This window comes from Rhincodon typus, chromosome 1, assembly GCF_021869965.1.
Source record: "Rhincodon typus isolate 14 chromosome 1, sRhiTyp1.1, whole genome shotgun sequence".
Taxonomy (NCBI): Eukaryota; Metazoa; Chordata; class Chondrichthyes; order Orectolobiformes; family Rhincodontidae; genus Rhincodon; species Rhincodon typus.
The window spans coordinates 163,484,519-163,510,747 of record NC_063332.1 but is presented as its reverse complement, the minus strand read 5'-3'; the positions used below and the strand labels follow the sequence as shown (position 1 = coordinate 163,510,747).

Genomic DNA, 26,229 nt, shown 5'->3' with positions numbered 1-26,229 from the left:
TCTCCAGTCCCAGACATCCCCTGTCTGTATTGGTCAGCCAGGGTTTCCTGATTGGCCCAGGTTAACAACAACAACAACAATCAATGATCTTGTCGTTCCAATCACTACATCCCTCCCCTGCCTAAGTCCGGGGATGTAGGCCTAGTCTTTCTCTTGTGGCTTTTCCTGCGACGTTTTCACCACAGGTCTGCTTCCTCTGATTCCGACTCTGACACTAGTGGCATGTACCAGACCACAGGCCACCTCATGTATCCAGAGTGTCTCAGGAGAGTTTCTTCCTCTTCTTCCAGCAGTAATAGTATCGAGGCCACATCTACCTCAGACTCTGTGGTTTCCTCGACACTAGATGAGGTGGGGGGGTGGGGTAGAACCCATGGTCTCTGCCAGGCCTTCTTGCTGTTCTGAGGGGCCAAGTATGTTTTGCTCCTGCCCCGTTTGCAAAGTAGCTTCTTTCAGTTGATCCACGTGTTTGTTTCAGACTGCCCTGCCTACCCGAACTTTGAGTGTCACAGGACCTGACCATGCGTCAACCTCACCTCATACCCATTCAGGGTAATTTCCATGGTTCCTGCACAAAACTTCATCCCCCGAATCAAATTGTCTCTCTCGCTTAAAGGAGGCAAATGGCTGGCATTGGCATTCCTGCTGACATTTCACCACCCTCACTTCCCAGGTCTGGAAATATCAGATTTAACCTGGTGCAGAGTCTTTGCCCCAAAAACAACTTTGCTGGAGCTATCCTTGTTGTTGTGCGAGGAGTGGTTCTATGGTGGAATAGGAACCAGGACAGTTTGGTATCGAGTGATGCTGCAGGTCGATCCTTTAAGGCTGCCTTGAACACCTGGACCACACTTTCCACCAAACCATTGAATAATGGATGGCATGGAGCTGTTCTTTTATGTCAAATGCCATTCAACTTTACCTCATCAAAAATCCCAATGTTTCCCCCGGTTCTCCAACAGTCGAATAAAACCAATAACATCTCAGAATTAGAGGAGGCTTGGGGTTGTAATATTTCTTAACCAAAGCCACTAAATACTGTGGGTCTGCAAGCAGTCAGAAGGATTCCTCATTGCTTTTCAAATGTCCCAATGTCATTTGCCTGGAAAAAAAAGTTACATTATTTCCACATACAGGGCCCAGCCTTCAATGGCAGGATTGAAGAGCTGAAACTTCCCAAATAAGGGCATAATGCCAGAAATGCTTACCCCAACTCCAATATGACTGTCGTGAGTGAATGTTCTTCAGGCACACACTGTTTTCTCCTGTCACCACCGAAATAACTGCACCAAGGCCGGTATCCCATCACCCAGCCACCTTTTATTTACTTGTGCACTGTACATTACGTGTGGCCAGCCAGCTTGAAGTCAATCCCCTGAGCTGAGGAGATTCTAAAACACCTGTTTATAGACATTTTAAATTTTTTCCTAATGTAAGCTATTTTTCTAATCAACCTGTTCAGAGATGTTATCACACACCTCTAGAGCAGGTGGGACTTGAACCCAAGCCTCTCTCATCCAGGGGCAGGGACACAGCACTGTGCCACAGCAGGGCCCATCTCCTGTTTATATTGGGTCAACCAAGTCTTCTGATTGGCCTGGTTTAATAACCCAATCAAGGATCTCATACTCAACAAGATCCACCTGGTTCTAATCACTACAATGATATTGCTAAATGGTTTAAACGATTGGGCAAATTTATTTCATAGGACAACTAAGGAATCGATGATTAAAACTGAGAGTTGGATTGATAATATTAGGCTAAATTTACGTATGATTTATTATGGTAACAGCTATCAACATTAACAGAAGGACAGCTAGATACAAATCAAACATAGATGGCCAATTTTAACCAAAGTTTTCTAATGGAAACCTGACAAGCTTAGTTTTACATACCATTTGAGTTTTTTTAATCCTCCATTTGGCAGGATGTAAAACTGAGGTGCTATCTCATCCCATGAGAACCACGTCAGACCCATTATGTTAAAAGTGGATGCATGCAGAACTGTACCAAGCTGTGTTTTATTTACCATGTGTCAGACAAATTTGGTGCTGTGGTTATATCACGTTATGTAGTCAGCAGTGAGTATGTTTGAAAAAGTCTTTCTTGACAATCTTACTTAGTGGCTCTACTGCCACCTGAATAAAAAGCACTGAATCTTTTAATTAACAAGATAAGATAGATTTAAGTGTTTTATAGGTGAAATATAATCAGTTTTTTTTTTGCAATAATTAAATGCTAATTTATTATTGTAGTACAATGTAATAGAACCAATTTTAACTTACAATACAGAAGTGGAGAGATTATTATCTAAAATTGGTTGAGATTGCTGGCTATAGCATCTGCCCAACAGGGGCAGAAGGACACTGTAATGAAAGTACCAATTGCAAATGGCATGTGCAACATGTGTATGGAAGTTGTCTGGTTTGCCATCGTTCTACAATAGTGCACTGCAGCAAGGCAAATGCTTAACCTCTGCCTGCTTGTTATCTATCTGTATTTTAAATAATCCTAAAAATAAATACCTGGAGGTCTCAAAGCATATTATAGCCAATGCAATACTTTTTAAATTATCGCCACTTTTGTACGGTGGGCAAGGCAGGAGCCAATATACCCTCAATGAGCTTCTAAAGAACAACAATGAGGTAAAGACTCGATAATCTAATTTTATGATGTTATTAGAGAGAAAAATATTGACAATACATTAGGAAAATTCCCCTGGCTTTCCTCAAAGTAATGCCATGAGAAGGCCACCTGAGAAGGCACAAGGCCTTGTTAAGTGTCTCACCTGGAAATACAGCATCTTTAATAGTTTAGCACTGCCACAGTACTACATGGGAATCTCTGCGTCACATTTTGTGCTCAAACCCTGGAGTGGGACTTGAATACAGAACTTTGTGGCGTGGTATCAAGAGGCTATCAAGTGGATAGTTTCATTGACATAAAAATCCACTGACAGGGCTGGTTAGCATTGTGAGAGAGCCTTAGAAGTTTACAGCATAGAAGGAGGTGATATTTCCACTTTTTTCTGACTTGATTCAGTTTTAGAACTAATCCAAAGCGAATATCGTTGCTCATTTGACCCCAGAGATCTATAACTTCCATAGCTTAAACTACTTATCGCCTTTTCCTTTTACAGCTGAACATGTCATTGAACATAAGAAGTAGGAGTAGGCAATTCAGTCTATCGAGCCTGGTTGATATGGCTGATCTCATCTCTGCCTCAACTTGGCTCAAATAGTCTCTGTCCCAACAGCCCTCTAAACAAAAAATATCTAATCTCACTCCTCATTGCAGAACTGTTTTCCCACCCAAAGGAAAAACAAAACTCTTTACCAATTTACTGAAAACTTTTACATCAAAACCTTCAATCAAATTTTCTCTTAAAATTCCCTGCGGCAGTGAAATAGTCCCACATTGTAAATGCCCCTTCTCTGTTTGTCTCTATTTATGAAACCCATACAGTCTTTTGGGTCTTTTGTGGTTTGATCTGATTGCAGTCTTACTTTCAGAGAATGATACATTTAAGTCAGTAGATCTCTATGTTCACTTGTACTTCTCAAAGTGTTTGCAATATGCGTATGTCCCCATTGCTTGTTTGTCTTCTAACTGGCATCTATGCACATTTAATTGCCTCTGCCTCACTGTGTACATTGTGCACACCTGGTTTTAGCCTTTCTATAGCTTTTACATAGTCTTTTTGTTGTTTACCATTTCTCTACATTTATTTCATCTGAAAATTTCTGGATTGTGGCCCTTTAACCAACCCCAAATCATCTATGTATACCAAAATCAAAAGAAGGCCCAATATTTACAGTGGAAGTATACCACCTCCTAGTCTTCTTTAATCCTAGTAACACCTCTTTACCCCAACTCTTCCTTTTCTGTTTGTCAACTAATTTTCTATCCAATCTGCTATGTTTCTTCCAGCGCTCTACATCTAATTTTTTTTCTGAATAAACCCCATGTGTGATTCTGTATAAAACATCTTCTGAAACTGTAGATTCCATGTTTCTGCTACATTCCACTGATCTATTCAACTGGTAACTTTGTCAAAATAACTTTCTTGAGCCAAATCATGCTACTGTCCTTGATTTATAAGTGAAGATTAATTTAATCCGAAATGAAGGATTCTAGGATATTGTCAACAACTGACTTCAGGTAATAAAAACCGAAAGAACTGTGGAAACAAAAACAGAAATTGCTGGAAAACATCACCATGCCTGGCAGTATCTGTGGAGAGAAATCAGAGTTAACGTTTTGGATCCAGTGACCCTTCCCCAGAACACCTGACTTCAGTTCATGTCTGAGTAGTAAATCATTTTATTCTCTCTTCTTATACTTAGTCGAATGCATTGATTTAAATCATTGATGCTACAAGTCCTGTTGTCTACCTTTTTCTGCTGACTCATAGAAAAAAATTCAAACTAAAACAGCAATTTATAGTAGCCAACAAGACTGATGTTGTTGGGAAAATCGAGGAGTCTGTTTTTGACTGAGAATGAGAGGACTTCGAACGAGTCAACTATTTTTATGCAATAGACAGGATGAAGATTGATTGAAGATCTTCTGAGGTATTGTCCTGGTGTTTAATAACGTAGAGCTAACATTGCCAACAGTTTTTCCTAATCTTGATGAAATCAATATATTTGTTACACAGAACACAATTGTCAAATGGAAAAGGGATTCATATCATAAGACATAGGAGCAGAAATAAACCATTTGACCCTCCAGTCTGCTGATGAGGTAATAACTGATCCAATAATTCTCAACTCCACTTTCCAGCCTTATCCCCATTACCCTTGATCCCCTTACTAATTAAATATCTGTCTTAGCCTTGAATGTACTTAACAACCTAACTTTTATGACCCCCTGTGGAAAGAATTCCACAGATTCACTATCCTCTCAGAGAAAAATTACTCCTCATGCCTGTCTTAATTGGTCAACTCCTTTCCCTGAAATTATTCCCTCTGTCCTAGACTGTCCCACAAGGTGAAACAATCTCTTAGCATCTACCCTATCAGCCCCTCTCAGAATCTTATATATTTCAATAAGTTGGCTACTTATTCTTCTATATTCCAATGAATGCATGCCCAAACCACTCGACCACTCCTCATAAAAAAAGTCCCTCTTTACCCAGAACTAAACTAATGAAACTTCTCTGGACTGTTTCCAATGCCATTGCATATTTCATTAGATGAGGGGAACAAACTGTTCACAGTTTTCTATGCGTGGTCTAACTAGTGCCATGTACAGTTTTGGCAAGGCTTCCCTATTTTTAATACGTTATTCCCTTTGAAATAAAGGCCAACAGTCTATATATGTTCCCTAATACCTGCTGAACTTGTATGCTAGCTTTGATGATTTATACATGAGGGCATCCAAATCTTTCTGCGCACAGCTTTCCACATTTATATAATATACAGCTCCTCTATTCTTCCTGCCAAAGTGTATAAACTTACTTTGTCCCACATTATGTTCCATCTGCCAAGTTTTTGCCTTTTCACTTAAACTGTCTATGTTCCTCTGCAGACTATTTATGCCATTCTCACCATTCACTTTGCCACCTATTATTGTGTCATTTGTAATAGTACATTCACTTTTGTCATTCAAGTCATTAATGTATATTGTTTGTAACTGTGGCTTCAGCTTGAGTTTATATTCAAACTTAATTTCTCCCTTTTTTGTCATCTTATGTTCATTTTTGAAATTTCCTCAATCCTCTGGATTACCACTAATCATTGCTACGTAATATGTATTTTTCCTGAAATTCACGCTATCCTTAACTTCCTTGGTTAACTGTGCTTGGTTTATCCCCTTCTTAAAATCCTTCTTTCTTACTGGGATATATCTTTATTGTGAGTCATGAACAATTTTCTTAAATGTCTGCCATGAATCATTAATTATCGTTGCTACTAAACCCCTTTCCCAGTCCAATTCAGCCAACTCTGCCTTTGTTCATTTGTAATTATCCTTATTTAAGCCTAACACATTTGTTTCGGAATGAAGTTTCTCACTCACAAATTGAATACTAAATTCTACCATATTATGGACACTGCTTCCATATTTTACTCTGAGGGTATTTATTAAACCTGCCACCTTCTCAGATCCATAACAGTCGGATTCCTGGTCGGATCCACATTACATTCTTCTAGAAAACTACCCTGAATATATGTATGAATTCTTCCCCATGGTTACCTCTGCCAATTTTATTTTCCCAATGCATATGATCGTTAATGTCACCCATATACTGGTTTTTAAATATGCCCTCATTATCTCCAAATGTATTCTCCATCCGACATTATAACTACTGCTGCCAATATTTTCTTTCCCTTTTTATTTCTCACCTTCACTCATATGGATTCTACATCTTCAAAAGCAGAATCATTTCTTACCATTGTATTTAATCCATCTTGAGCTATCAAAGCTACTCCACTGCCCTTCCCTTCCTGTCACTTTGCAACCTTGTCCTCATAAGAAGGACTTATTTAGGCAGTTACATAATATATACAGTTCCAGCTGAAGAGGATTGTTTAATGGCTGCAAACTTCTAATTTACTGCCTGATCTGATAACTCTCCAAGACATGTCTCTCCAGTGATGGAACGGATGGATGGATGGACAGACAGACAGATGAATAAACAGAGATAGATAGGTAGATAGGCATGTGGGGTACGGGAAGAGGAAAATAGGTGGAGAAAGGGGCATGGATAGATAGGCGGGTAAATAGACAGAAAGAGAGATACAGAGATAGACACAGAGGGAGATTGATTTTTGTGCTCTCTTCAAAAGGCCTAGCATTCTTTCATCTTTGGAATTTCTGAGATTGGACATCCCAAGAATACAGGCCTGCTTGAGTTGGGAAGCTGTTTTTGAGGGAAGCCTTTTATATTTTGAACTAATGCTCTCGCTAAAATCCAATGAATTTGATGTTGATTTTGGAGAATCTACCTTCAGTCTGCATTATTGCAACTTTTTAGTTAAACCTCAAGTGAATTACTCAATCAAGGGCAATATAAGCAAGATCTCATTTTTTGTAACTGAGTTAATAGTTATTACCACAAAATACATAGTTGTACAATTGCTTGCAATCGTTATGATTTAGGGGCATCCCTCTTCTTTGATGGCAAGTTATATTTGAAAAGTCACCTTCATTTACTTATTACTTATATTTATTGTTGTCCCTTTCAACAAGATTGATGTTTTGTTGATGAAGTCATCCTGAATTGCCAAAGTCTTGTAAACCAATTGTAAATCATAATTGTGGGAGGCCATTGGGGTTGGCTTTCAATAAAGGCTGAAAGAGTTCAGTGAATCTACTGCAGATCATTTTATAAACCCCAATGAAAACACCCTGATATCTATATTTCTTTAAAATGTAGAGAGCCAGCTCTTTGAGCCTATCTTGGTAAATAAAATAATTCATACCAAAAATTAATCAGGTTGCCCTTCTCTGTATCTTTTGAAGCCTTCATACCACTCAGTGTGAGAAGATCCTAAACTGAAAACAGTAAACTAAGGTTCTAATCAAGGTATTTTTATAAGTACAGAAAAAAAGGATCTCTTGGTTTATAGTGTCTTGTTCTGTAAATGCATCCTAGCATATTGTTCACTCTAGCTTCTGCTTATTGGTATTTATCATGAACCTTAACAGATTTATGCAGTGGAACAACCAAATCTTCCTCTTTTTTCCTCACTAACTTTAGTTTTCTCCATTAAAGTGTGTATATATGTTCACCCTCCACAGTGGCCACATGCATGTGATTTCTAAATGAATTTCAGCAGAAACATGATCAAAAGAAAATTCTTCTAAAGCTAATGCAATTTTGAGTGCAATTCGAACCTGATTTGCTAATTATGCCCAAGTTGGAAGCTTTGGCCAAATATTCAACAATACAGTTCCAAACTGGTCCTGTAGTTTCAAATCATTTTTAGCTTCTGTCTTTTTGGGAAGGAGATTGGCATTTATTGCTGCTTTGCAGGTTCAATGTAAATGACATCCGACGATCCAGGGAAATTTCATTAATTTGTTGAAGTTTGCCTGGAGTCTATTCTTGACCGGAAGAATGGTTGCAACATAGGGTGAGACCAATCAGATACCCATGCCTGTGCCACTCACTGCAAGCATAGCTCAGCGATTCCCACTTCCTATGGTCCTGCACTTTTTATTTTCTCCAATTCATGCAAGTAAAACTGACTCCATCACATTCTTAGTGGTTCATCGTAGATCCCATTTACTCGCCACTTGCTGGAGAAACAAGGGTTTTCCTTCTGTCAGCCTTGGTCCTTGTGCCAATCACTTCAAATTGGTGCTTTCTAGTTCTCAACCATCTTTTCTCTATATTTATTCTGTGTTGACGCCTCATGATTACAAATTTGTAAATCAACTCACGTCTCTATTTTCTCTAAGGAGAACAACCCCAAGCTTTCCACCAATGGATTGAAGTAAGTGAAGGCCCTCTTCCCTGGAAACATCCTCATCAGTCTTTGCTGCACACTCTATAAAGTCTTCATATCCTTCCTGAGGTGCAGTAACCAGACTTGAACACAAACGTCCAATTGAAGCTTAATGAAACAAATTCTACAGTTATGTTGTAAGTTATTCTAATGCCAGCAGTAGTATTTTTTATCAATGAACTACCGGGCACCCTTAAAACTCACTTAAACAACTTAGGTACATTCTGACTGCCCTTCCTCTTAGTCATTTGATTTTTTTATTAATTTAAGTTTAGTGTTTTCATTCCAACCAATGAAATATATTCAAATCTGAAATAATTTAGTTTAATGTATTTCAAGGTCAGAGATGAAAAATTGGCACAAAAATTGAGGTGTGGGTCAAAAATGTGTGAAAATGGATCAGAAGAAAGGAATAAGCAAAACAATAATGGAGCAAAGCTGGAAATAGCTGGCAAAAGTGTACGTTCTTTGTGAGTTAGACTTAACAGCCTTTTCTTTTTAATTAATTCCTCTACCTCTCCTGAAATTGCATGTTCAGACAATGTTTTTTCTGGTTAGTTTTCAAAACTTCCAATTGCTCAGAAGTTATTTCTTATGTATAAACTTAGACAATGATTCTTGACAAGTAATTTCATCTTAGCTTCATAACTGAATCCAATAATGCCATCAAGCAACATTTGGAATTTCCAAACCTGACCGGAAACTGTGTCTTGTTTTTCATGTTGCTAATTTGAGATTACTTAGTGCAGCCGTGCCCTGTGGTATCAGCCTTGGTTCCACTGATAGCATTCTCATCTTTGAGGCAGACTGTTGTGGGTTCAAACACCACTCTAGAGAGTTGAACGTAAAGTCTAGTGCAATCTGTCCAGTGCAATACTAAGGGAGTTCAGTTGAGGTCTCAACTGCCTTCTTGGGTGTGCATAAAAGATTCCACAGCACAAATTGAAGGAGAATAGCAATGTCCATGTCAATATTTACTGCTTAACCACAATTGGTTTTATGACCATTATCTCCATGCTATTTTCTATGACTATCTCTTTCCAATTCTATTAATAAAGTGATGACATCTCCACAGTTGCACAGGATCATAGGCTACCCTGTCATTAGAGAGAGACAGACAACAGATAGGTGAGTTTAACCAAAGAGTCACCACACTGCAGCTAAGGGCAAAGTATACACTTTATGCTGACCTCACTTAGTACTAGAACTGAATTAGCACTGTTGGTGTTACATTGCATCTCAAACCAGCCATACAGCCAACTGAGCTAGCCATCACAATCGATTTACCACTCTGAAATATATCATGGAATATTCATTGATTGAAAAAAGTTATTGCAATTCAAAATATACTTCATTGGCTATAAAAGCACATTGTGACATCTGGAGTCACCGCATAAATATAAATCTTTCAGTACTTGTTTTCATGTTATGTCTTTTACATTAAAATGTCTCAGAGAGTATTTAAAATACAATGATTATTGCAATGTAGACAATTACAGCAACCATGGCATCAGTGAAATTAATTAGATGCCAAACAGGGTTTAGATGATATTGATCAAGGTTAAGAGATTTGCCAACTCACCATCAGTTGTTGTAACCTAACTTGGATCTTCCTTCTCAGTTTGACTCAGTACCACCATCAACGCACATAAGACATTTGATAAGTCTCCAGTTAATCAAAAAACAGTTTACCATTTATAAACATTAAATCATTCCCTACTAAAACTTGGCTGCAGGCTTTCCATTTGCACAATTCATCTGTATCAAAGCTTTCCAAAAGAGAAGACAATTTATAGGAATTATAATATTTAAATCTTAGAGCTACACTGCAACATTAACCAACTCCTGCTAACAGTCCTCTGTAAGACTTCTTATTTGAAATGGGTTGTTGAAGTTTGAATCATTTTCAGCAGTAAGAATTTCATGATGCCAGCGTGAAACTCAAGTCAGAACCAATAAAAGCTGAATGGGGCCATTCATCTAAATGTCATGCATTTGCAAAGAGAACATTTTGTGATCTTTTATTATTTTTGAACATCTTTATGGTTGTAAGCTACAAAACAAGCTTGCGAGAATGTAGAAAGCTGACTAATATCACTATGTTTTAATTTTACATGAGAGGTGTGCTTAAACTCACTTAGATGTAACAGTATGTTGGATTTCTTAGTTACAGTGCAAAAGGAGGTCATTTGGTCCATTGTGTCTGTGCTGGCCATCGACAAAAGCAATTCCTTTAGTGCTACTCTCCTGCATTTTCCCATAACCTTATGCTTTTTTTTCTTTGAGACAAAGATCCAAATTCCTTTCAAATGCCTTGATTAAAGCTGCCTCCACTGCAGACAGTGCTCACCAGAAATTAAACATTCCCTGCACTAAAATAATCTCCTTTGTTCACCATGGTTTCATTTGCCAATGATCATAAATCTGTATCCTCTGGCTCTCAATGCTTCTACAGGATTATATCTCCCTAGATAACAAAGTGTGGACTAAACAACTGATTCAGAATGCATATTTTTTTGCAATGAGCCCACTTTTAGCTGTAACAATTTAAGGTTCCAACTCTTAAAGATATTATGGAACTTTTTCAAATGCAAAAACATTTTTGAGTAAAATTACTTTCTAAATTTATGCCCATTTGTGCTGTACATGGCAGGCTTTTGTTCAGTGATTTGTAAATAAGTTTGAATAGAAACTTTGGAATCTTCACAAACCAATGTAATTCTGAGCAAAACCAAATACATGGATCACTGATTGCGCCCAAAGTAGAAACTTTTGGTCGACATTTTTAATATGTTAGATATATATACATCTAACAGTGGGATTGTTTCAACATTTACTCGGTTTACTCTAACCATGATTGTCATTACAGCACAAATGGCAAGTGTTAAAATGCATATGTTTTGTTAAACTAACATTTGTTATGTTCATGCATCTTGGAAAACCAATAGACTGCTTCAAGAATTATGAAGTTGGAAGGTTGAATTATAATCCTATTGACTCTGAAGGCGTTAATGTTCATGTTACATTGGGACCACACATTCTCCTGATGTTACACACGTTTTGTGGACTCTAGCTTTCAGAAGGAGCAGATGTATGCACACCAGCTCCCTGTAGTGTTAGCAATTATGCTTGTCCAAAATGTAACTGCACTTATTGCTATCATATGATAAACCTCTTGCTATTTAATAACAGTGCTGCTTCTATAGCAGTGTATCCTCACCATTAATCACTTGATAGCTCCAAAACAAAGTAAAGACTATGGAGGATTAGTGGCAGTAAGCGACCTCAGAAACACTAACTCAAAACCACAAACTGGTAGAGGTGGCAAATAGCTAAAGATGCCAGCAGTGGTCAGCTGGGAAAATACCACAAATCCTAGCCAGGACTATATGGGCATGCACTAAACAGAAGTCAATTGGTGTTCCTTGAAGGATGTGAGGGAACGGAAGAGTGCATGATTCTAAAATTAATTCTTTTGTTTTGACAGGGTTATTGGAAGATGCCTGAAAGCAAACGTTCTACATTTCATTTTCATGGCTGCTAGAGTTTGGGTCAGTGAAAGGGAGAAAACTAGTTTGACATATTGGTTTTCTCAAATAAGACCAACAATCAAACATTTTAAAGTCACTGTAGCATTATCATTGGAAGCAATTGAGTTACATTTGATTAACAGGGTCTTTGTCATTTTGTATTTTTAACTTTTCCCACACTGATTCCAATTACCTTATGCGAACCATTCCATTCCAGGCCTAATGCCAGCTCTAGGCACAGATGCAAAGGCTGAACACAAAAGCAGACATGAGAATCACTGCCCTCAACATCAAGGCAGTATTCGGCTGAGCGTGAGGCCAAAGAGCCTGTTAGCATCAATGGAAGTCTAAGGAAAAGTCAACCAGTGCCTGCAGCCGTACTTGATACAGAGGAAGATGGCTGCTCCTTGATACAGTTGCAGCAATACCTTTGACAAATGTTTTCAGCTACTTCATCAGTCACAATGCCAGGAGTAGAGCTGTTGCTGAGATCTCCATTGCATTCATCTTTACTTACAACTCCTCCAACAATGTTCACGGACAGCTGGACCTGGATAATGAGGCTGAAATGTGGCAGTTAACATTTAGGTCTTATAAATGCCTGGTAATGATCATCTCACCGAGATAAGTGCCAGCCAATTCCTTTTGACCTTCAAGAGCATCACCAATGAAAAATTCTCCAAACCATGGGGAAAATCATTGTTGGTCAGATGATGAACTGAGCCAGTCACACAAACGTTGTGGCTGCAAAAGCTGGTAGAAGCATTAAGTGGTTCACATTGTGCCCCCTTGAAGATCCAACAAGACACAATTCATGTAGGTGATTAAAAACAAAATCTCACTATGTATCTGCATGGTTCAAATCATAACGCTCAAGAAATGGTTATGTGCTGTAGGGTACATGCCAGCTAGATGGATTAGCCATGGGAAATGCAGGGCTACAGCGATAAGGTAGGGAATTGGGTCTGGGCGGGTGCTCCTTGCAGCCTCAGTGTGGACTTGATGGGCTGAATAGCCTGCTTCCACGCTGTAGGGATTCTATGATTCTATGATCCAGAGGCAGAGCAATTCATTTAACTGGTCCTCTTTTCACTGGGCTCAGTATGAGCGTTAACTGCCATTTGTGCTTTGAACTGTACGCACTGCAGCAACTCACTAATGTTACCACAGCTGGCGCCTCTCTCCTGTGACCAACTCCAACAAGAAGGACAAGAGCACCAGTGTCATGGGAATGAGATTCACCTGCAAGTCCCCTTCAACTCACATGCTAGCAACCCTGATGGCCAAGTGTCGTAATTTTCAATAATGTTGGACAAAATCCTGGAAATCCCCAACAACATTGTGGGTGTTACATCATCACTCAAACTGCATCCGTTTACGAGTGGGATCACAACCTACAGAACTAGGAATGGGGCAATAAGTGCCAGCCCTCACCACAGGATCCTAATTTGCGACTAAATGATTTACGCAGGTTTTATATTTGGGTGATTAGACCATTTAAACTACACACTGTTCGGTTTACTGCTCCAGAAAATACTGTGATGCATTGGTACTTTGTCACCACCTTGTGATAGACATCTTTACAGCACATTGTAAAGGAAAATATAAATCGTAAAGCGTTTAAGGATTGAATTTGATGAACTACAGAGCTCTGTAGCTAAGTACTAAAGAATGTTTCATGCTCATTTGAGGAGCTTTCAAGAATAATATTTCTTGTCAAGTATCCTTCTCAGCTGTGAATTGGATCAATTTATTCCCATAAAAGTTGTTGCACATTTACAGCCTGAAGTAATGATTCACATGACCCAGTTATTCTATTAATGTTGGGCTGTACCCTCTGATTACCTTTTACTAAGATAGAAACTACTACAGAATTCAGGAGAAAACAAGATTAATGACAAAAACTTAACCTTGTTTCACTCAAAGCAACATTGGAATTTCCAACTAGAGGCATTTAATGCAAAGTAGTGAAGAGAATACGGACCCATCATGATATTTAATGTGAGGCTGTCCCTGTTCTTTTAAGTAATACAACATTTTCAAGATGTCTAGTAAATTAGATGAAGACTGCTCTTGACAAGTTGTCCAAAAATCAAGTTAGTGATTTTTCTCACCAAATTCAGTTACATAAAGTGACCAATTTTGTTTCATGGTCCCTAATCCCAATTTCTCTTCCCTTCTCCCCTGCCATAAATCCAAAGGTGTTATAAGATAAAAGGAATATCAAATGATATTAGGACAGGATTTTTCAAAGAGATAGGTTTTAAGAGGCCCCACATAGGACAGTGTTGGGAGGGTGGAGAGGTTTATGGACTAAATTGTAATGCCTCAAGTCTAGATAGAAAAAGCCATTGTCGTCCATGAAAAATGTTAACTTTGTCTTTCTATCAACAGACGCTGCCAGGCCTGCTGATTTTCTACAGCACTTTCAGACCTGCAGCATCCATAGTTCATTAGTTAATATAAGGCAAAGGATGCAGGAGTGCAAAAAAGGCCAGAGTATGAGGAATGCAGAGCTCTCAGAGGTGTAGATGGTCACTAGAATCTGGAGAAGGTTGACCTGGAGGGATTTGGACAAAAGGATGAGCATTTTAAATTTAAGGTTTTAATCATAGAGACATAGACTTGTACGGCACAGAAACAACCCCTTCATCCCAACTCATCCATGCCGACAAGACATTCCAGATTAACTTAATGAGTTCTGAGGAAGGGTCACCGGACCCAAAACGTTAACTCTGTTTTCTCCTTCACAGATGCTGCCAGACCTGCTGAGCTTTCCCAGCAACTTTGTTTCTGTTCCTGATTTACAGCATCCGCAGTTCTTTTGGTTTTTATCTAAATTAATCTAGTCCCATTTGCCAGCCTTTGGCCCATATTCCTCCAAACACTTCCTAAGTGATAAAATGTAGATCAGCATTCGTAAAAGTTTTGTGGATTAGCATTACATTAGTATCATCTGTTTATGCTAACAGAAATGTAGCAATCGAATATTAATGAAGTAAGCAGTTGATTGTGGTTTTATTTCAGTATTATAGGGCACTGCTGTTTCAATTACTCGTTAATAGATCTATACATTTTTCTGTGTAAGTTCTGGATGAAAATTGGTATTTCCTCACTGGGAGAATTCTGGAAAAGTATATGGGTAACTTTGTTTGTGGCACTTCTTTCCAAGGTCATTAACTTTGCTTTCCATTTTATTTATTTATTTTCGCTTATGCCGATCTGCCTTTGCACTGAACTTTGTTTCAGTCCTTCACTTTTCACAGGCTCTCCTTTCCGTATTTTCCTTAATGGAGGATAGCTGATGTGTTTTAGATAACTTGATGTTAAGAAAAAATGGAATACGAGTTGAAATTAGTAATAAATTTTCACAGGTCACATTAGCTTTTCCCTCATTGGTGTAACTGGATTGAGTTAATGCTGTGAGTTGGTTGTTTGTCACCACCTAGTGGCCATTATTGGGGAAATTCTATTTAAAATTAAAAATCTTCAGGTCAGCCGTGTCAAAGATAAACAATGCAACAACCACACTTATGGAAAAGTGCTTTTGTGTCTAAGTATTTGGATTTGCTTCAAAGTGGTAACTAGCAACAGAATCCTGTTTGGTATCATCAAATATAATTCTTTGCAGCATCCTTTATATTAATTTATTTTTATGGCAAAATCCAGTCAACTGTCTGGGAGAAAACAAGTAGACAATGCTTTTAAGATAATTGGAATATCAAAATGTGCTGGATTAATGCTTCTAGATAATTCAGGTATTGATTGCTAATTTGCACACCAAATTCACAAACATGGGCAAATAAATAATGGCCCTATCATGCAGCAGGGTTGTAGATATTATTAACAACCTGCTCAGATGTATTATCAGACACCTCTGGAACAAGTGGGACTTGAATTCAGACACCCTTGTTCAAAGGTAGGGACACTACCACTGCACCACAAGAACTCTAATGCAAGGTTATAATGCCTTTACTCTGATATAAAGCATCTGTAATATAAGATAGGGTAAGTATTAATGACTCTCAGAAGTTAGTGAGCAATATGTTTAGGAATTGATTCACAGCCATATTGTCCCGGTGTTCTATAAATTTTCAGCCAATGCTTTTAACACAGTGTACATTTCCAACACAGGAGAGAGGGTGCTGCCATTAATTATTAGCCACCCTGATATATCTGCACATGTGCAGTTATACCTTGATGTACAGCAATATGAAGTGTCTTGTCCAGCCATGATTTCTCTCCTTTATCATTTTACATTTGACAAATGGAGTGTGCGCTTAAACATGGCCCCAAACACATACGCTGCTGGCCTAACGTCAAGTGAGGAGTGAAATAATTAGCTGGAAACAAAAACTACTTTCTAAAACTGCTGCTTACAAATGGTTGCAGATAGTGGTTTTCTACAGCTTGTCTGAAACAGCAGGGAGGTCTTTGGTAATTGGAAAACATATTAAACTTATTCCAAGTGATCTAAACCATTCCTCCCAAATGTGCTTGCAGTATTCCTCTAGCCCTTATTTACATTCATATACTTTCTTGTTCACGAGTTTAAAAGCAATACTCTGATTGTGTGCATGCATATGCGGTGTTCTATCTAGTGGTGGCATTGGCCTCAAATGTAGCTTATTTCTAACAACATGGATGCAAACAGTTTGTTAAAATTGTTACTGCAAATCATGATATTTGTGTTACATTTGGCATCAAGTTTCAGTCAAATACAGAATTGGATATGGAGATTCACACACTCTGTGTGTTGAGGATGGACCAACCTAAAATGACCATTGAGTTTTCAGACTGCCTGGCTTTATGTTTCATACTACATAAAAGAGAAGATCTAACACTCAGAGGAAAAAGGCACCATCAGATGCTGGAAATCAGGAACAAGAACAGAAAATGCTGGAGAAACTCAATGGATCCGGCAGCATCTGTGGACAGAATGCAGACTTAACTTTTGGTCCAGTGACCCTTCTTGAGAAGTGAAGAACTGTTCTGAAGTAGAGTCACTGGACCTGAAATGTTAACTCTGCTTTCTCTCCACAGATGCTGCCAGGCCTGCTGACTTTCTCCAGCATGTTCTGTCTTGAGAAGTGAATAGCCACTAAGTAATCCCTATTATATCACAATGTCTTTCCCCATTCAAATGAGACACTGTAGACCTCAGAGGTGTTAAGCCACAGCACAAGATGTGGAATTAACATGAACACTATTCCTTATTTGAAAGAGACTTTAACATTTGAAAAGCCACGTGGAGACAGTCATGTTTCCTTTATCTGTTCAAAAGATCAGCCAGATGTGCTTGCAGAGAGATCCTGCAAAGATATCTGTTCGGCCAGTCTGTGAACAAGACTCAGAAGCAAGTTACAAAGCAACAGGCAGCCAAAGTACGTAACCAGTTCCAGTTTAAAGCTTACTTGAAAACCAACCCCTGTAAACCTGACAATAAGAAGCCCCATAACCTGCTGTGTATCCTTCACTTTATAAGACCCTCAATTCAACTTTAAAATATGAAAATCATCCAAGCTTTCACAGGCCTGCCATGGGGAAGATCAACTATCAGAAACCAGAGACCAAGTAACCACAATTGGTAAAAGTAATTTACCTTTGCTTGTATCTAATCTTTGTATGTCAGCATATGTATGGGAACAAATGTGTGAGACATTGAAGTAATCCAGGGTAAATGTGTGAGAATGATCAACCTTCTGTGTGTTAAAACTCATAAAAACTTGCTGATGAAAAAATTTAAATTGAATGCATACATCAAGGGTAAGAAAAAGAACTTCTTTCATACAAAACACTTGGTTACAGGTAGTAAGAGAGTAAATACATTGTGTGCTTGACAATGTCTGCTTTATATATATAAAAAAAAACAAAAAGTACAAGTAGATATCAAAGGAATAGCTTGATTTATGTGTATCACATTCCACTTCTTTCTAGTGAGACTGTCATAGTCGGCAATTTATTTTAGAAATCCAACAGTTGTGATGTTGACACCATTTGCATTTTATTTCGACTGTTATGATTTTCTTCAGTGTTGTTAATTCACAAATGTTATTTCCACTGGTGGAACAGATTTGATGTCATTATTGATCCTGACAGTGTGGGAACTGAGTTCACACCGATGAGGCCACTCATGGTTTAGGAAGGTTCTTCAATAAATAACTGAGGACAAAATCTAGAATCACTAATGCTTCAATCTGCAGTGATGACACTGAACTTGTTGGCCATGGCCTTGACTAAAACACTACCATCAGCGGGTTTCTCAGTCCTGATTAATCCTCAACCGTCCCTCCTGGAAATGCTATAACTAGTGAAGATAGGATTACGATTGCTTGTGGTAATCATTCACACAATCTACTGACAGTCATTATTCACCTCATTTCATATCCACAAGCATTCGGGGAAGATATTAGAGGAAATCTGGCAACATTTACCAGGGAAGGAAGGGTGAGGAAAACTGGAAATCAGTAATTAAATATGTCATAAGTTATCGCCATTTATATTTTAAATCTGTAATTATTTTAACTGTGTATTTTAATTCAGTTTCCCAAAGAGAGCAGTCCAGATTTTATTATTAGTAGGAGAGCATATGATGGATATCGCAAATAACTATATTTAATATTATAGCATTGCTTTACTTAACCTGTGTTTAACATGAAAAAGATATTTTTAATGTTTAGGAACTTGGATTCTAGAGGTAAATGAGTTTTTGAGTTTCAGTGCTGTGAAGGTCTGGATTTTTTTTTAAAGAAAGGGTCAGAAAGTAACTTGGAACAGCGAACTTGAAACATCCTTACAAAGAAATCATGTGACTTAAACTAAATTACTCAACAAGCTATCTGGTGAAATAATTGCTATATATTGTTGATTTGAGTTTTTAACAATTCACAGAAAGACAGATGGCCAGGGGTCAGAAATAGGTTCAGTTCAAAATACTTAGCAGAAGTTTAGTTTTCAGTAGACTCCAGGCCAGCAGAACTGCAAAGAAGCCCTAAGCTGTTTTAGGAGCCTCTGAGTATCATAGTCAAAATGAAGTCTGTGAGTTATGTTGCCTGTAAGTCTCAGTGAGAGACAAAGAGAATCATATCCAGTTAACATGCTGAAAGTTATCAAAAGAAAATGCTTTCAACCTAGTTAATGGAGTAAGATATTTTCAAGAAAAGATTTGAGGTTTGCTCCATTGGGGTTGAATATCTGTAAAAGATATTGCTGGGGAAATAATGAATCTTTATTTTTACTGTTTATATCAAGATCTCTCAAAATTGTCTTCTGTACCTTTTATTTCTTTTGTGTAATAAACTAATATTCTTTTCTTAAAAGTACATTGACAGCCTCATATAAATATGTTCAGTGACTGGCCGTCACAGTAACCACATTGCAAAAATAAAACCTGTGATCGATCAAGCCAAGTTTCACCCTTGAACTTGACTTGTCCAGATTACCATAAGCTGGGATCATAATTCATTAACCAGCAATCACTTAAATCCAATTTATAGGTAAACATTGGGGTCAACGGTAATGATCCACCCTGTGAGTCAGTAAAGAACAAACCGCCACTTTAGAGATGTAAGCATATAATGCAGACTGATAGCAATGTAGTGTAGAGGGGGTGCTCCCCTGCTGGGAGGTACAGTTGTTAAGTGAAGGCAATCAAATGATCTTATGGCACTACTTGAAGTAGAGAAGGAAACTTCACCCCTCTCAAATTTAACCCTGAACTAGTATCACAAAAACAGATATCTGTCAGATATCTCATTGCAGTTTGTAGCAACTTGCTATGAACAAACTGGCTGCTGCATTTCCTACAACAGTTGCTATGTTTCAAAAAGAATGCAATCTCTAAGCATTTCAGAGCATCTTGAATTTACAAAATATGCAAATTGAGTCATTTTATAATTTGATGCTGACATACCAACCACACTAATTTACATACGCCCACCCTCAGAAATAGATATATGCATAAGAACATAGGAGTAGGAATAAGCCATTTGGCCAAAACCCATTCTGCCACACTAGATTATAGCTGATCATCTACTTTGAAACCATTTCCCTGAGTGATTACCATATTCCTTGCTCTGTGATATTCAGAAATGCATTGCTTGCTACCTTGAATATACTCAATGAGACAGCTTTCACTGTCCTCTGGTGTAAAGAATTCAAACAATTCTTGCAAGGTGCTGGTTAAGTTCAGCGCTGCCTAATACTACCAGCAGCATTAAAGCCTTGTGATACGTACAAAAGTTATCATAGATTCATGGAGTCATACAGCAGAGAAACAGACCCTTCTGTCCAACTCGTCCATGCTAACCAGATATCCCAATCTGACCTACTCCCATTTGCCAGCATTTGGTCCATAGCCCTCTAAACACTTCCTATTCGCATACCCATCCAGATGCCTTTAAAATGTTGTAATTGTACCTGTCTCCACCACTTCCTCCAGCAGCTCGTTCCATACACGCACCACCCTCTGCGTGAAAACATTACCCCTCAAGTCCTTCTTAAATCTTTTCCCTCTCACCTTAAACTTATGTCCTTTAGTTTTGGACTCTTCTACCCCGGGAAAAAGACCTTGGCTATTCACCCTATCCATGCCGCTAATAATTTTATAAACCTCTATAAGGTCAGCCCCCTGACGCTCCAGGGAAGAAAAGCCCTTGTCTATTTAGCCTGTCCCCGTAGCTCAAATCCTCCAGTCCTGGCAACATACTTGTACATCTTTTCTCCACCCTCTCAAGTTTAACAACATCCTTCCTGTGGAAAGGAGACCAGAATTGTACGCGGTATTTCATTGGCCTCACCAATGTCCTGTGTTTCAGCAACATGACATCCCAACTCCTATATTCAATGTTCTTATCAATGAAGGCAAGCATGCCAAATGCCTTCTTCACCATCCTATCAACCTGTGACTCCATTTTTGAGGAACTATTCACCAGTACTGGTTGGTCTTTTTGTTCCACAACATTCCCCAGGGCTCAATCATTAACTTTATGAGACCTGCCTTGGTTTGCCTTACCAAAATGCAACACCTCACATTTACCTAAATTAAACTGCCTCTGCTACTCCTTGGCCCATTTGATCAAGATCTTGTGTTCTGAACTCAAAAAGGAAAATACAAATATTTAAACACAGGAGCATCTGCAATGTAGGAGTGACACCCACACAGTACCAATTTGGAGAAGGGATCTGGTTAGCCCCTTTCCCTTCCCAACATCCACGGATGAAAAGACATCACAGGTATGGCTCATGCGGTGCTCTTAATACATTCTCATTTGCAATGGAAGTGCAAACATCAAGAAAATAGTTCAGTAAATTGACCTTCTGTGATCTGGGGTCTGCTACTTTTGCAAAGATACAGTGCAGGGTCAAAAATGCTTTTGCAACTTTCAAACCCATCTCAGATCTCCACTTGAAGCCCAAACCCATTATAATCCCAAACATTAAATGGAGACCCAGGAAAGTTCAAGTTCTACTGATTCCCCTAATCACTCACACTATTCATTTGGATTTCAGGAGTTTCCTTAACTGCCAAGTACAGATATGGAGGACCACTCAATCACAACTATTTATCATGGCAATTGCAAGTTACACTCAGAAAATACACAAGACCTGTAAACTCCCAGGTTATCCCATTCCATGCATTTTACCTCTAATTGCTTGATTCAATTAATTCAAGTCATGTAGTAACTCAATTCATTTTAACATTAAGAACTCACATGTAAGTGTTTTGTATGTTGTTGGTTTTAAATAATTAGAATAATTCAATTTTGTTTAGTACAATACTGCCTTTGAATTTTCAGGATTATAAAGTACAACGTCATTAATGTGTATTTGCATTGAGGTCATGGGTATTGGGAAGTACATAAACTGCCAGAAGCATGGTCTATTTACAAAGTGGTTTTATTCACTGTTGATGTAACTTGATAATAAAGGAGAAATGCAAAGATCTGAGCAGCCCAATAACTACTATACGTCCCATTCACTCTTCCTTTTCTTCACCATGTGTGATGATGTAGCAGAGAGATTTGTAATCCAAGTTGCCTGCTGCATCAATTGGGGAAGACTGAAACATCTGGTCCACCTACAGTACATGAAAAGAGAAAAAAACAGAAAGGGATAGACAGATCTTAGGCACAGTTTCATACATTTAAATTGTAACTTGCTTTGGGTACAGGAAAAACACTGCATTATTATAAAGAAATTAGGTATCCATGCAGACACAACCTGGATTGGTACAGGCAACCTGTTCAAATATATCAAAGGATGTAATAGGTCATGTGAAAATTGATTGCAGCAGGTATTATTAAGATGTATATAGTTCATACATACCTGAAGTAATTATTAACATGCATTTTTTAAAAATCTCTACCAGAGCTGATGTAATCACCATTATTTTCATGCATAATTTAACAATAAACATCGCATTTGAATTACTGAAGGCTATTTCCTTGATGGAAGTTCACATTATAGAATGTGCAAAACTTGTCCCATTGTAGGGTTGGAATGTGGACAGACTGTCATGTACATGTTACATTCAGCTCATCATGCATGGTACTGCTTCAGGTTGAAAGTACACGAGCAGCTATTATCTGTCAAAGAAAAGGCCTTAAGTTCAGTCCTTATACAAACCTCTGCAGCAGTGAATTTGTCAGCTTGAGTCATCAGCATATGCTTTAGTCTGCAGAGGGAAAAAAAACACAAATGAAGCATCAGAAGCTGCACAATAAAGGCAATACTAAAACTTCAAAGAACCAGCAAAAATACCAGTAAAGTAGAAATTGCACATACTCGTCTTTGTTGATGTGTCCTTTAGCTTCGGGATCAAACATTTTAAATGCATTTAACATCGCCTCTTCTGGATCAGACCCTGTGTTAAATGAAATAAATCATAGTTTGGTCACGGTTCACAAGGAAAGGAGAGAAAAGGAAGAAGTGGTTAAAAACATACCATGTAACTTTTCTCCAAACAGATTTAAAAACATGGTGAAGTTAATTGGACCAGTAGCTTCACGTAACATGGATTCTAATTCATCATCTTTGACATGGAGTTTGCCTGAAAAGAAAAAAAGTCAGAAATGTGATGAGACTTGTAAAGTGAATCTCTCCTGGTTCTCCCAATGCAGCATTTTTGAGCAAGCTAAATACTCACCTTAACCACTTTCCCGGTAAAGATATTTCCCCTGAATTCTTAATTAGACTTATCAGTGACATTCACAGTAATGGCTCCCAATCTAAGTAGATTATTTGCCTGTGCACATTTCGTATAAATTGTTTTCTACAAACTTCTGCATCTAGCTCTGATCTTTGGTTCCTAATTTGCCTGAGATAATATCAGTAATATCGTTCAATAATTTGAATGTACTTTGCTCCTAAATGTATTCCTTGTAGACTCATAGTTAATTCTATTTACATTTGGCATCAGTTTTGTTCCATTCTCTTTCTGCTGTGTACAAATCTTTTATTGTTGTTGACCACAGCATTCTGTAATCTGACCAACACATTATTATAACTGTGGACTAATATTCTGCACTTCCTTAAGAAGAGTCCCATCACAAGGTAACCTGTTTGTAGTTCCTGATTTCCTTCTACCAGTTCTATTTTTAAAAATAGATAATTGCTTAAGCTGCTGGAGATTTTTTTGGACATGATGTTAAACCAAGGTCACATACATTTCAACAGCTGAATAATGTCAAACACTGTATTCTTCAAAGTGGAGCACAGTATTCTCAGGATATCACAGTCAGCATCCATCCCTCAACCAGCTCCACATAAATAAATTTTTACTGCTTGGGTACCATACCACATGCTCTCTGCAGCAATGTTGACCCAGCTTCAAAATGGGGAGATGGTGGTGGAATGGTAATGTCACTAAGTAGGCAAAAGAGGGATTCAGATTAACGTTCTGAGAATGTGGGTTCAAATTTCACAAAAAGGCAATTGATGAATTTGAACTGTCACATCAAATGCACATTCATCAAGAACAAACACGACTTTGATCAGTTTTGGATTTACCTAAGGATGCATAAGTGTCTTTCAGATCCTCTTTGTCAATGAAGCCATCTCTGTTCTGATCGATCAAAGTAAAAGCCTGAGAAGGAAGGGGAAAAAAGAATCAAAAACTGCCTATACTGGCCTGCCAAGAGCTATTTCCTTGCATCAAATGCTATCCCTTACATCTTCCGGAGCCATTTTACTTGCAGTATTAATTTCTCTCCTGTGGTGGTCATGAACAATGAAGTCAATATGCATAACAGAGCCCCATGTAAAAATACAATATGATCAGTTTGCATAAATATCATACATTAACATTTGCAACATATTTATTGTGTGCTAAACACATTTCATTTGCAATGACGAACATTTAGCAAATAATGTGGAATCGTCAGGCGGGGTCAGGCTGATACTGAGACAGCGTAGATTAATTTTTAAAAGTCGCAGAATCACAGAGTTACACAGTTCAGTAAAGGTCCTTCGACTCATCAAGTCTCTGCCGCCAAACTATCCGAGTTCCACTTTCCAGCACTTACCCCAGAGCCTTGAAAGTTGTGTAATGACATACAAGACTCAAAACGTTAACTCTATTTCTCTCTCCACAGATGCTGCCAGACCTGCTGAGTTTCTCCAACATTCTCTGTGCTTGTTTCAGACCTCCAACATCTGCAGTATTCCTTTTATTACAGAGACAGGCTGAAGTGGACTCCTTTCACTCATTTTACAGTCTGTTTTATGTTTAGACTCATGTTTTTCAATAATTACACCTATCACTATTGCTGTTCCTTTTTTTTCAAACTGTAATTAGTGACATAAAATAGAATGCACTGAACATCAGGATGTTAGTAAAAGGTTTATTAAAGACTAAATACTGGGTTGCTGAAGATTTGAAATAGGTATATTTTTAAAATCAACTTCTTATTTCAAAATATACTTTATTCATAAAATATATTTTACATATATAGTACTGAGGCAGTTGGGTTCTGTACGTTAACACATGATGAAACAGACGTAGGAGTTTGACTCTATCCTGCAAAGAAATCCAAGCCATTTCTAACTTGTAAAGATTATATTTACGTATATTTGAGGCACGGTGAGTAGGGGGTGGGGGCGCACATGGTGTGGGTGGGGGGGGGCGGGTGCCGGGGTCTGATAACTGATTTTTTTTAATCAACCTGTTAGGAAATCTCTGGAGCAAGTAGGACTTGAAACAGACAATTACATTTCTGTCTTGCCTCCTAGTTCCTTTCTTGCCCCTTCGCAGTGAATTCACATTTTTAGTCATTCACCCCACATTTTTTCTCTCTGAGATTTCTCTTCACTCTGACATGCCCTACTCTCTGGACGTCACACTCCAACAGAGAGTTACTTACTTCCTTGAATTCCTGGATTTGCGTTTGCTCAAAGCTGGAAAAGACATTGGATGAAGCTCTCTGAGCCCGTTTGGCACCGCCCTCCTTCTTTTTCGTTTTTCTGCTCGACTGGAGGACAGAACGAATGAGGGAGAAAAAGGCAGAAGGGTTAGAATCACTTCCATCAGACACAACTGACTGTGGAGAGAAAGAGAAAGTAATTTAAGAACAGCACACACTCACCATGCTTGCCCGTGATCCCTGCAAATATGTGTGTGTACGCGCCTATGTCCTGGGCTGTGGTTTTTATAGTGGGTCGTCTTGAGGGTTTGAGATTACAGCTGCAACCCTAGCGAACCACCACCCCCCCCAACCCGAATCTGGAAGCAGCCGGCAGGAATATTCCTTACATGGAAGCATTCGACCCGACAGCGAACGGGTCCCTAGTGACCGGCCGATTAAGGCATCAGCACCTGATGCAGACCATTTCTGATCTTTCACAAGAGGCATTTTATAGTTCAATTTACCATCAACACTTGAGAGATGAGAGCGTCTGGAAACCCGATTGTAAGTTGTTGCAACTGGTTACATGCTGTACAGTTCCCTGCCTGAGTTTTATCTCAAATGTCCTTGGCGTTCCTGTTAAAGAGCAAAGGGGTAGACCTTGCAATGTAAAAATGGAATAAAAGCTTTAGAAGCTTACTGGAAAATAATCACATTTAGGCATCTGATCTTTATTTTACTTCAAGAGGATCTAGCTATTAGAGTCACACCAATGGCAAAATTAAACAGATACATGAGCAGAACTGGACAGAAAACCAAGATACTTAGAGAGTGTACAGCTGTTAGTATTTCCCCGAAACATTAATGATCAAAATATGTCTATTAACAGTGAACATAAGT

General features: G+C 38.4%; 2 protein-coding genes across 2 annotated transcripts in view; both read right to left on the bottom strand.

Annotated features, from left to right (window-relative positions):
• The window catches only part of LOC109918329, an 859,583-nt gene that overhangs the window by 601,847 nt on the left and 231,507 nt on the right, over positions 1 to 26,229 (bottom strand). The gene's annotated exons all lie outside the window — the stretch shown is intronic.
• On the bottom strand, positions 21,866 to 25,904 carry LOC109933356 (myosin light chain 5). Its single transcript, XM_020532336.2, has 7 exons — positions 25,570 to 25,904; positions 25,348 to 25,455; positions 23,996 to 24,071; positions 22,932 to 23,036; positions 22,772 to 22,850; positions 22,613 to 22,661; positions 21,866 to 22,064 (listed from the first exon to the last, which is right to left on the bottom strand). Exons 1-7 carry the CDS (start codon positions 25,570 to 25,572, stop codon positions 21,963 to 21,965), a joined length of 522 nt encoding a protein of 173 aa, XP_020387925.1. The 5' UTR covers positions 25,573 to 25,904; the 3' UTR covers positions 21,866 to 21,962.